Consider the following 13408-nt stretch of genomic DNA (forward strand, 5'->3'; position numbering starts at 1 on the left):
TTCCCTTGCACATGTCCTCGAAACTTTGCCCCTTGCACCTTAAACTTGTGTCCCCCAGTAATTGACTCTCCCATCCTGGGACAAAGCTTTTGCCTGTCTACTATGTCCATGCCCCTCATAATTTTGGAGACTTTTATCAGGTTGCACTTCAACCTCCGCCGCTCGAGTGAGAATAAACCATGTTTCTCCAACCTCTCCTCATAGTTAATGCCCTCCATACCAGGCAACATCCTGGTAAAGCTCTGCTATACCCTCTCCAAACCCTCCACATCCTTCTGGTAGTGTGACGACCAGAATTAAACACTGTATTCCAAGTGGCCTAACTAAGGTTCTATACAACTAAAGCATGACGTGCCAATTTTTATGCTCAATTGCTTGACCGATGAAGGCAAGCATTCCATATGTCTTCGTGACAACCTTCTCCACCTGTTTTGCCACTTCCACTGACCTGTGTACCTGTACACCCAGATCCTTCTGCCTGTCAATATTCTCAAGGATTCTGGCATTTACTGTATATTTCCCAAATATTTTAGACCTTCCAAAAAGCATAACCTCACATTTAGCCGGATTATAGTCAATCTGCCATCTCTCTGCGCAAGTCTCCAAACGATCTATATCCTGCCGTATCCTCTGTCAGTCCTCATCGCTATCCACAATTCCACCAACCTTTATGTCATCTGCAAACTTATTAACACTGACCTCCAAACAGCATAGGTCCTCAGCAGGTACCCCTTCACCCTGGGGTGTCCCTCGAAGATGTTGGGGATGTCTGACTGTCCCAGGATGCAGCTGTCGTGCACACTCCCGGGGAAGTGTGCACACACGAGCATGACCTCCATGTGGTGGTCGCTCACAAGTTGGAGGTTCAGAGAGTGGAATCCCTTTTTGTTGGTGAAGGGAACTCCGTGGTACCCCGGTGTGTGCAAGTGAACATGTGTGCGATCTATTCCCCCCTGGATCTGGGGCATCCCAGCGATGCCCCCCCCCCCCCGCCCCGTACAGCTGAGGCAGCCGTGGGGCCGTGGCCTTGGCTCTGGCAGCTCTCCCAGATCAACCATGATTTTCCTCAATGTTGGGAACTGAATCCTGATTGGAGAACGGGGTACACTCAGTTTGGGGGTGAGGTTGGGAGGGGGGTTGGTGGCGTGAGGGGTGAGGTGGGGGGGTGAGGTGCGGGTGGTGGGGTGCTGACTGTACACAGCAGCAGAATGATTGTGAGGATTCAGTGTCAGGGAAAGGTGATCATTCCGAGGGAAGCAGTGAGCAGGATGGGGTGGGGATTAGGGATTTTCCGGCAACATTTCTGCTGCACCGGAGCACAGAGCAGAGAAGCAGAGGAGCTGGAATGTGAGAGGAGGGATTGGGAGATGTGTGGCTCCATGAGTGGGGACAGGGTGTGGGGAGAGCCTGAGACTGGGAGGTGTAATCAGGAGCTGCCGTCCATCCAGACGCACATCACTCTGCTCACTGACGTTGCTATTCCTCTTCACATTCCCAGCGGCATTCCTGTTGTTCCCTCAGTTCCTATTTCTATTATTTGGTCTCTATCTTTTTTGGTCCATGACCCTTAATTTGAGCAGAAGTAAGGAACACAAGGGTGGGGGTGCTAGATATTACATAGATATTCCATAATAGTTAACCAGTTGTATTTGTTGCTTATTTAATTATCGTAATTTTTAATAAGAAGTTAATTGTGTTTAAATTTACAAACCTGGTGACTGTAATTATTGGGCAGCTGAAGACCTCGGGTATTGTAAAATAAAAGTTAACATCAACCATGTTGTGACTCCGGGTCAAGTGGGGCTGGAATTGACCGCGCACTGGCCCAGGGAGTTGTAACAATATGTTTCAACTAATTGACATTTAATTCAGACAATTTTAACCGTGAGCTGATGTGTGACTCATTTACACTTGCTCAAAGCGAGACAGAGACCGGCTGTCTGCAAACAAAAGGAATATGTTCAAGCCGTGCTCCTTTCTTTCAATTCAACAGGAGCTTTGGGAGCCTCTAATTCGGGGTAATTCTCCATGGCAACGTTTCAGCCAATCAGAGTTGACTATCTTTTTTAATAATCTTTATTGTCACAAATAGGCTTACATTAGCACTGTAATGAAGTTACTGTAAAAAGCCCCTAGTTGCCACATTCCGGCGCCTGTTCGAGTACACAGAGGGAGAATTCAGAATGTTCAAATTATCTAACAAAACGTATTTCGGGACTTGTGAGAGGAACCCGGAGCGCCCGGAGGAAATCCACGCAGACACGGGGAGAATGTGCAGACTCCGACAGACAGTGACCCAAGCCGGGAATCGAACCAGGGACCCGAGAACAGTGAAGCAACAGTGCCAACCACTGCTCTACAGTGCCGCCCATTGGCACCATTTCCACTGTAGAATAAATTGTGATTCTTTGAAATTTAACATTCCTGTGTTTTTCTCGATGAGTACAAAATGAAAAACTTCAACAATGTGTCTGTTTTTGACAAGATTCAATCCTAAACAAACAAGCAACTGATTTTTAATTTACTCACAGCAATATATTTTGCTTTATTTGAATGAATCAGTCCATCGTTTCAGTCTTAGAATCTGGGGCGAAATTCTCCCCCAGCGGCGCGATGTCCGCCAACTGGCGCCAAAAACGGCGCCAATCAGACGGGCATCGCGCCGGCCCAAAGGTGCGGAATGCTCTGCATCTTTGGGGGCCGAGCCCCAGCATTGAGGGGCTAGGCCGGCGCCGGAGGGATTTCCGCCCCGCCAGCTGGCGGAAACGGCCTTTGTTGCCCCGCCAGCTGGCACGGAAATGCAGCGCATGCGCGGGAGCGTCAGCGGCCGCCGACAGTTTCCCGCGCATGTGCAGTGGGGAGAGTCTCTTCCGCCTCCGCCATGGTGGAGGCCGTGGAGGAGGCGGAAGGAAAAGAGTGCCCCCATGGCACAGGCCTGCCTGCGGATCGGTGGGCCCCGATCGTGGGCCAGGCCACCGTGGGGGCACCCCCCGGGGTCAGATCACCCCGCACTCCCCCCAGGACCCCGGAGCCCACCCACGCCGCCTGGTCCCGCCGGTAAATACCAGCTTTAATTTACGCCGGCGGGACAGGAAATTTCTGGGCGGGACTTCGGCCCATCCGGGCCGGAGAATTGAGCGGGAGGTCCCGCCAACCGTCGCGGCCCAATTCCCGCCCCCGCCCAATCTCCGGTACCGGAGACTTTGGCGGGGGCGGGGGCGGGATTCACGGCGGCGAACGGCCATTCTCCGACCTGGCAGGGGGTCGGAGAATGACGCCCCTGGTTCTCGCTTTTTAACACCGAACATTCCCTTTAAACACTTTGGAACCTTCAGACTGGTGTTTAACTTGTTGATATTTTTCTCTAAAAGGTGCGAATGCTCCAGTCCTTATCCAGTCTCCGAGTCTGGAACGTGTCACAGAGGGTCAGACTGCACGGTTACACTGCACCATGCGGAACGCCGCAGTGACACACACCGATGTTCACCGGAACCGGGAGAGGCCAGGGAAAGATATGGAGAGGGTTTTAACTCATGATATAAAGAACAGCACACAATGGAGTCCAGGTTTCACTGAGCGTTTCCATCCTTCCCGAGACACGTCCAATAAAACCTTCATCCTGACAATCAGCAACGTGCAGCCCAGTGACACTGCCGTCTATTACTGCTCCGTGTGGGGAGATATCAGTGGGAATGGATCACAGCTGAATGTAACCAGTAAGTACAGTTTCCATGATTCTCATGTGGTTTTACTCAGATAGAATCTTCTTGAACTTATCTTCCTGAACTTAAATTCTTTGACTCCTTTGTTTACTCGGGTTTTTGCCAATGTGGCGCCTCGAGCTGTTTTGTTTTATATTCATACTTTATTGACAAGATGCCATCCCTAACTGCCCTGGAGAAGGTGGTGGTGAGCTGCCTTCTTGAACCGCTGCACTCCATGTGGTGTAGGTATTGCTGTTAGGGAGGGAGTTCCAGGATTGTGACCCAGCGACAGTGAAGGGACGGCGGTACATTCTGTTACGACACCCTGGGCCAGCGCACGGTCAGTTCCAGCCACACAGATCCCAGAGTCCCAACATAAGTGAATTAACCAGTAATTTGTGTATTTTCCTGAGATCTTTGACCCTTGACTTCTCCAATGAGTTACAGGCACCAGATTTGAAAGTAAAACATTAGAACTGTTTATTTATAAAAAGAGTAAAAGATGAACATATCATGGAAATAATGTAACACTGATCTACTAGTCTAACTAGTCCCCAAACACCGCCCCACCCGCCACCCACATGCACACAAGACAGACACACAGGGGAGAAGGGAAAGGATCAAAATGATGGGGATTAAACTGGGTGTGAGATATTTGAGGATCTTTGCTGCTGAGGTTGAGGTCTTTGTAGGCAGTGATCTCTTCAGAATGCGAGGTGTTGAACCATCGGTTGGTTTGGACCCTCAAGCTGGGCCATTCAGGCCCAATTCTCAGGCTGTGGGATCCCCTCTGGGGACAGGCTTCAACTTGTGTTGAATGGAAGAGGAACCGAAAAGATCCCCCTCCCCAGCTCTGTATTCAGGTTTTGAGTACTCACTAACTGCTCTGTGTACCTGAAGGGGGTTCAAACTGAGATTTGAGAGAGAATCCCCCTCTTCTGGGAGAGAGATTCAAGAGGATTCTGCTCAGCTCAGCAGTTTGGAAAAATCTGGGTTGGCCGGTACCGATTCGTCCTCCAACACGGCCGGAGACTTCTCAGCTCACACTCTCCTTGGCATTCCGTGGGCCACAACAGTTTTACGTGTTTCTGTAACATGGCCAACATGCATTTCCCCCCAGTCTCTAACTGAGACTGGGCAGCACGGTATCATTGTGGATAGCACAATTGCTTCCCAGCTCCAGGGTCCCAGGTTCGATTCCGGCTTGGGTCACTGTCTGTGCAGAGTCTGCACATCCTCCCTGTGTGTGTGTGGGTTTCCTCCGGGTGCTCCGGTTTCCTCCCACAGTCCAAAGATGTGCAGGTTAGGTGGATTGGCCATGAAAAATTGCCCTTTGTGTCCAAAATTGCCTTTAGTGTTGGGTGGTGTTACTGAGTTATGGGGATAGGGTGGAGGTGTTGGCCTTGGGTAGGGTGCTCTTTCAAAGAGCCGGTGCAGACTCGATGGGCCGAATGGCCTCCTTCTGCACTGTAAATTCTATGATAATCTATGAGACAAAATCTGAGGGTTTAATTGAGAAGGAGGTGCTTTTGGTGGTTGAACAGGTTTGAAGTCCCCACCATGGGTGGTTAACAGACTGCCCCTGGTACTTCCCTCCAACTTGATCGACACTCCTTGGCAACTTCTCGATACCTGACTCTGTCTGTCCCTCACCACTCGCTGTGCGAAACTGTCTACATCACACTCTCAGACAGAAAATTCCAGATCCTAACCACCCGCTGTGTGAATCTACCTGCACCACACTCACAGACAGAACATTCCAGATCCTAACCACTTGCTGTGTGAATCTGTCTCCACCACACTCACAGACAGAACATCCCGGTTCCTAACCACTTGCTGTGTGAATCTGCCTCCACCACACTCTCGGACAGTACATTCCGGATCCTAACCACTCGCTGTGTGAATCTGTCTCCACCACACTCACAGACAGAACATTCCGGATCCTAACCACTTGCTGTGTGAATCTGCCTCCACCACACTCTCGGACAGTACATTCCGGATCCTAACCACTCGCTGTGTGAATCTGTCTCCACCACACTCTCAGACAGTACATTCCAGATCCTAACCGCTCGCTGTGTGAATCTGTCTCCACCACACTCTCAGACAGAACATTCCAGATCCTAACCACTCGTTTTGTGAACCTGTCTCCACCACTCTCAGACAGAACATAGAACATAGAATGATACAGCGCAGTACAGGCCCTTCGGCCCACGATGTTGCACCGACATGGGAAGTCAAAAAAACAAAAGCCATCTAACCTACACTATGCCACTATCATCCATATGCTTATCCAATAAACTTTTAAATGCCCTCAATGTTGGCGAGTTCACTACTGTTGCAGGCAGGGCATTCCACGGCATCACCACTCTTTGCGTAAAGAACCTACCTCTGACCTCTGTCCTGTATCTATTACCCCTCAGTTTAAGGCTACATCCCCTCGTGCTAGCCATTTCCATCCGCGGGAGAAGGCTCTCACTGTCCACCCTATCTAACCCCCTGATCATTTTGTATGCCTCTATTAAGTCTCCTCTTCACCTTCTTCTCTCTAACGAAAACAACCTCAAGTCCATCAGCCTTTCCTCATAAGATTTTCCCTCCATACCAGGCAACATCCTGGTAAATCTCCTCTGCACCCGCTCCAAAGCCTCCACGTCCTTCCTATAATGAGGTGACCAGAACTGTACGCAATACTCCAAATGCGGCCGTACCAGAGTTTTGTACAGCTGCAACATGACCTCATGACTCTGGAACTCAATCACTCTACCAATAAAGGCCAACGCACCATAGGCCTTCTCCACAACCCTATCAACCTGGGTGGCAAGTTTCAGGGATCTATGTTCATGGACACCGAGATCCCTCTGCTCATCCACACTGCCAAGAACTTTACCATTAGCCAAATATTCCGCATTCCTGTTATTCCTTCCAAAGTGAATCACCTCACACTTCTCTACATTAAACTCCATTTGCCACCTCTCAGCCCAGCTCTGCAGCTTATCTATGTCCCTCTGTAACCTGCAACATCCTTCCGCACTGTCGACAACACCACCGACTTTAGTGTCGTCTGCAAATTTACTCACCCACCCTTATGCACCCTCCTCTAGGTCATTGATAAAAATGACAAATAGCAACGGCCCCAGAACAGATCCTTGTGGTACTCCACTTGTAACTGAACTCCATTCTGAACATTTCCCATCAACCACCACCCTCTGTCTTCTTTCAGCTCGCCAATTTCTGATCCACATATCTAAATCACCCTCAATCCCCAGCCTCCGTATTTTATGCAATAGCCTACCGTGGGGAAACTTATCAAACGCTTTACTGAAATCCATATACACCACATCAACTGCTCTACCCTCGTCTACCTGTTCAGCCACCTTCTCAAAGAACTCGATAAGGTTTGTGAGGCATGACCTACCCTTCACAAAGCCATGCTGACTATCCCTGATCATATTATTCCCATCTAGATGATTATAAATCTTGTCCCTTATAATCCCCTGCAAGACTTTACCCACAAAAGACGTGAGGCTCACCGGTCTATAGTTGCTGGGGTTGTCTCTGCTCCCCTTCTTGAACAAAGGGACCACATTTGCTATCCTCCAGTCCTCTGGCACTATTCCTGAAGCCAACGATGACATAAAAATCAAAGCCAAAGGCTCAGCAATCTCTTCCCTGGCTTCCCAGAGAATCCTAGGATAAATCCCATCAGGCCCCGGGGACTTATCTATTTTCAGCCTGTCCAGAATTGCCAACACCTCTTCCCTACGTACCTCAATGCCATCTATTCGAAGAGCCTGGGTCTCAGCATTCTCCTCCACAACATTATCTTTTTCCTGAGTGAATACTGACGAAAGATATTCATTTAGTATCTCGCCTATCTCTTCAGACTCCACACACAACTTCCCATCCCTGTCCTTGACTGGCCCTACTCTTACCCTAGTCATTCTTTTATTCCTGACATTCCTATAGAAAGCTATTGGGTTTTCCTTGATCCTACCTGCCAAATACTTCTCATGTCCCCTCCTTGCTCGCCTTAACTCTCTCTTTAGATCCTTCCTCGCTACCTTGTAACTATTAGCGCCCCAACTGAAACTTCACACCTCATCTTCACATAGGCCTCCTTCTTCCTCTTAACAAGAGATTCCACTTCTTTGGTAAACAACGGTTCCCTCGCTCGACGCCTTCCTCCCTGCCTGACCGGTACGTATTTATCAAGAACAGGCAGTAGCTGTTCCTTGAACAAACTACACATATCCAGTGTGCCCAACACTTGCAGCCTACTTCTCCAACCTACCCTCCCCAAGTCATGTCTAATGGCATCATAATTGCCCTTCCCCCAGCTATAACTCTTGCCCTGCGGGGTATACTTATCCCTTTCCATCATTAACGTAAACGTCACCGAATTGTGGTAACTGTCCCCAAAGTACTCACCTACCTCCAAATCCAACACCTGGCCTGGTTCATTACCCCAAACCAAATCTAAAGTGGCCTCGCCTCTTGTTGGCTTGTCAACATATTGTGTCAGGAAACCCTCCTGCACACACTGTACAAAAAACGGCCCATCTAATGTACTCGAACTATATCTTTTCCAGTCAATATTTGGAAAGTTAAAGTCTCCCATAATAACTACCCTGTTACTTTCGCTCTTATCCAGAATCATCTTCGCCATCCTTTCCTCTACATCCCTAGAACTATTTGGAGGCCTATAGAAAACTCCCAACAGGGTGACCTCGCCTTTCCTGTTTCTAACCTCAGCCCATACGACCTCGGACGAAGAGTCCCCATCTAGCATCCTCTCCGCCACCGTAATACTGTTCTTGACTAGCAGCGCCACACCTCCCCCTCTTTTGCCTCCTTCTCTGAGCTTACTAAAACACCTAAACCCCGGAACCTGCAACATCCATTCCTGTCCCTGCTCTATCCATGTCTCCGAAATGGCCACAACATCGAAGTCCCAGGTACCAACCCATGCTGCCAGTTCCCCTACCTTATTTCGTATACTCCTGGCATTGAAGTAGACACACTTCAAACCACCTACCTGAACAATGGCCCCCTCCTGCAAAGTCAAATCTGTGCTCCTGACCTCTATACTCTCAATCTCCCGTACCCTAAAATTACAATCCAGGTTCCCATGCCCCTGCTCCATTAGTTTAAACCCCCCCAAAGAGCACTAACAAATCTCCCCCGCAGGATATTTGTGCCCCTCAGGTTCAGATGTAGACCATCCTGTCTGTAGAGGTCCCACCTTCCCCAGAAAGAGCCCCAGTTATCCAGAAATCTGAATCCCTCCCGCCTGCACCATCCCTGTAGCCACGTGTTTACTTGCTCTCTCTCCCTATTGCTCACCTCATTATCACGTGGCACGGGCAACAACCCAGAGATAACAACTCTGTTTGTTCACATTCTGAGCTTCCATCCTAGCTCCCTGAAAGCCTGCCTGACATCCTTGTCCCCTTTCCTACCTATGTCGTTAGTGCCAATGTGGACCACGACTTGGGGCTGCTCCCCCTCCCCCTAAGGACCCGGAAAACACGATCCGAGACATCACGTACCCTTGCACCTGGGAGGCAACATACCAAACGTGAGTTTCTCTCGCTCCCACAAAATCTCCTATCTGTGCCCCTGACTATCGAGTCCCCAATTACTAATGCTCTGCTCCTCTCCCCCATTCCCTTCTGAGCAACAGGGACAGACTCCGTGCCAGAGGCCCGTACCCCATGGCTTACCCCTGTTAAGACCCCCCACCACAAGTATCCACCGCGGTATACTTGTTACTCAGGGAAACGACCGCAGGGGATCCCTGCACTGACTGCTTCTTCCCAGTCCCTCTTACAGTAACTCATCTATCTCCAATCTTTGGTGTAATTAATTCCCTGAAGCTGCTATCTATGACCCCTTCTGCCTCCCGAATGATCCGAAGTTCATCCAAACCAATGGGTTTTATTATTAGGTTAGAGGAGGAGGGCTGGTGGGAGACACTTCACGTGTAGTGTCTCGGGTTTCCTCTCCACCAGAATGTATTGGTGGGGGGTGGGGGGGGGGGACCTTACCAGATGTCCGCGGGTTGAACTTCCGGTTCCCGCCTTAAAAAAATAAAATAAAAAATAAAACAGAAAAGAAGAACAGAAACGGGACCAGGTAAGTGTTGGAAACTCAAATACTCACCTCCCGGCAGCCCCTGCACCCGCTCCCGCCGAAATTCTAGGATAATTCCAGATCCTAACTACTCGCTGTGTGAATCTGCCTCCACCACACTCTCAGACAGAACATTCCAGATCCTAACCACTCGTTGTGTGAATCTGTCTCCACCACACTCTCAGACAGAACATTCCGGATCCTAACCACTCGTTGTGTGAATCTGTCTCCACCACACTCACAGACAGTACACTCCGGATCCTAACCACTCGCTGTGTGAATCTGTCTCCACCACACTCTCAGACAGACATTCCGGATCCTAACCACTCGCTGTGTGAATCTGCCTCCACCACACTCTCAGACAGAACATTCCAGATCCTAACCACTCGCTGTGTGAATCTGCCTCCACCACACTCTCAAACAGAACATTCCGGATCCTAACCACTCACTGTGTGAATCTGCCTCCACCACACTCTCAGACAGTACATTCCGGATCCGAACCACTCGCTGTGTGAATCTGCCTCCACCACACTCTCAGACAGAACATTCCGGATCCTAACCACTCGCTGTGTGAATCTGTCTCCACCACACTCTCAGACAGTACACTCCGGATCCTAACCACTCGCTGTGTGAATCTGTCTCCACCACACTCTCAGACAGTACATTCCGGATCCTAACCACTCGCTGTGTGAATCTGCCTCCACCACACTCTCAGACAGAACATTCCAGATCCTAACCACTCGCTGTGTGAATCTGCCTCCACCACACTCAGGGACAGAACATTCCGGATCCTAACCACTCGCTTTGTGAAACTGTCTCCACCACACTCTCAGACAGAACTCTCAGACCACGTGATAGCGAGGCTAGGAATAGGGAGAGAGTGCAGTTGAACACGTGGCTGCAGGAATGGTGTAGGAGGGAGGGCTTCAGGTATTTGGATAATTGGAGCGCATTCTGGGGAAGGTGGGACCTGTACAAGCAGGACGGGTTGCATCTGAACCAAAGGGGCACCAATATCCTGGGAGGGAGGTTTGCTAGTACTCTTCGGGAGGGTTTAAACTAATTTGGCTGGGGAATGGGAACCGGATTTGTAGTCCAGCAACTAAGGTAGCCGATATTCAGGACGCCAAAGCATGTAATGAGGCAGTGGGGAAGCGAACACTGACAAAGGAGAGTATTTGCAGGCACGGAGATGGGTTGAAGTGTGTATACTTCAACGCAAGAAGCATCAGGAATAAGGTGGGTGAACTTAAGGCATGGATCGGTACTTGGGACTACGATGTGGTGGCCATCACGGAAACGTGGATAGAAGAGGGGCAGAAATGGTTGTTGGAGGTCCCAGGTTATAGATGTTTCAATAAGATTAGGGAGGGTGGTAAAAGAGGTGGGGGGGGTGGCATTATTAATTAGAGATAGTATAACAGCTGCAGAAAGGCAGTTCGAGGAGTATCACCCTATTGAGGTAGTATGGGTTGAAGTCAGAAATAGGAAAGGAGCAGTCACCTTGTTAGGAGTTTTCTATAGGCCCCCCAATAGTAGCAGAGATGTGGAGGAACAGATTGGGAAACAGATTTTGGAAAGGTGCAGAAGTCATAGGGTAGTAGTCATGGGCGACTTTAACTTCCCAAATATTGAGTGGAAACTCTTTAGATCAAATAGTTTGGATGGGGTGGTGTTTGTGCAGTGTGTCCAGGAAGCTTTTCTAACACAGTATGTAGATTGTCCGACCAGAGGAGGGGCAATATTGGATTTAGTACTGGGTAATGAACCAGGGCAAGTGGTAGATTTGTTAGTGGGGGAGCATTTTGGAGATAGTGACCACAATTCTGTGACTTTCACTTTAGTAATGGAGAGGGATAGGTACGTGCAACAGGGCAAGGTTTACAATTGGGGGAAGGGTAAATACGATGTTGTCAGACAAGAATTGAAGTGCATAAATTGGGAACATAGGCTGGCAGGGAAGGACACAAGTGAAATGTGGAACTTGTTTAAGGAACAGGTTCTACGTGTCCTTGATATGTATGTCCCTGTCAGGCAGGGAAGAGATGGTCGAGTGAGGGAACCATGGTTGACAAGAGAGGTTGAATGTCTTGTTAAGAGGAAAAAGGTGACTTATGTAAGGCTGAGGAAACAAGGTTCAGACAGGGCATTGGAGGGATACAAGATAGCCAGGAGGGAACTGAAGAAAGGGATTAGGAGAGCTAAGAGAGGGCATGAACAATCTTTGGCAGGTAGGATCAAGGAAAACCCCAAGGCCTTTTACACATATGTGAGAAATATGAGAATGACTAGAGCGAGGGTAGGTCCGATCAAGGACAGTAGCGGGAGATTGTGTATTGAGTCTGAAGAGATAGGAGAGGTCTTGAATGAGTACTTTTCTTCTGTATTTACAAATGAGAGGGGCGATATTGTTGGAGAGGACAGTGTGAAACAGATTGGTAAGCTCGAGGAAATACTTGTTAGGAAGGAAGATGTGTTGGGCATTTTGAAAAACTTGAGGATAGACAAGTCCCCCGGGCCTGACGGGATATATCCAAGGATTCTATGGGAAGCAAGAGATGAAATTGCAGAGCCGTTGGCAATTATCTTTTCGTCCTCACTGTCAACAGGGGTGGTACCAGGGGATTGGAGAGTGGCGAATGTCGTGCCCCTGTTCAAAAAAGGAACTAGGGATAACCCTGGGAATTACAGGCCAGTTAGTCTTCCTTCGGTGGTAGGCAAAGTAATGGAAAGGGTACTGAAGGATAGGATTTCTGAGCATCTGGAAAGAAACTGCTTGATTAGGGATAGTCAGCACGGATTTGTGAGGCGTAGGTCTTGCCTTACAAATCTTATTGAATTCTTTGAGGAGGTGACCAAGCATGTGGATGAAGGTAAAGCAGTGGATGTAGTGTACATGGATTTTAGTAAGGCATTTGATAAAGTTCCCCATGGTAGGCTTCTGCACAAAGTAAGGAGGCATGGGATAGTGGGAAATTTGGCCAGTTGGATAACGAACTGGCTAACCGATAGAAGTCAGAGAGTGGTGGTGGATGGCAAATATTCAGCCTGGATCCCAGTTACCAGTGGTGTACCGCAGGGATCAGTTCTGGGTCCTCTGCTGTTTGTGATTTTCATTAATGACTTGGATGAGGGAGTTGAAGGGTGGGTCAGTAAATTTGCAGACGATACGAAGATTGATGGAGTTGTGGATAGTAAGGAGGGCTGTTGTCGGCTGCAAAGAGACATAGATAGGATGCAGAGCTGGGCTGAGAAGTGGCAGATGGAGTTTAACCCTGAAAAGTGTGAGGTTGTCCATTTTGGATGGACAAATATGAATGCGGAATACAGGGTTAACGGTAGAGTTCTTGGCATTGTGGAGGAGCAGAGAGACCTTGGGGTCTATGTTCATACATCTTTGAAAGTTGCCACTCAAGTGGATAGAGCTGTGAAGAAGGCCTATGGTGTGCTCGCGTTCATTAACAGAGGGATTGAATTTAAGAGCCGTGAGGTGATGATGCAGCTGTACAAAACTTTGGTAAGGCCACATTTGGAGTACTGTGTACAGTTCTGGTCGCCTCATTTTAGGAAGG

General features: G+C 49.0%; 1 protein-coding gene across 1 annotated transcript in view; it reads left to right on the top strand.

The window, feature by feature from the left end:
* Positions 1-13408, top strand: part of LOC140422770 (uncharacterized) — a 99544-nt gene that overhangs the window by 50065 nt on the left and 36071 nt on the right. The window contains exon 4 of the mRNA XM_072507716.1: positions 3372-3716. Coding sequence (XP_072363817.1) covers positions 3372-3716 — 345 coding nt within the window. The remainder of the gene's footprint in view (positions 1-3371; positions 3717-13408) is intronic.

This window comes from Scyliorhinus torazame, chromosome 1, assembly GCF_047496885.1.
Source record: "Scyliorhinus torazame isolate Kashiwa2021f chromosome 1, sScyTor2.1, whole genome shotgun sequence".
Lineage (NCBI taxonomy): Eukaryota > Metazoa > Chordata > Chondrichthyes > Carcharhiniformes > Scyliorhinidae > Scyliorhinus > Scyliorhinus torazame.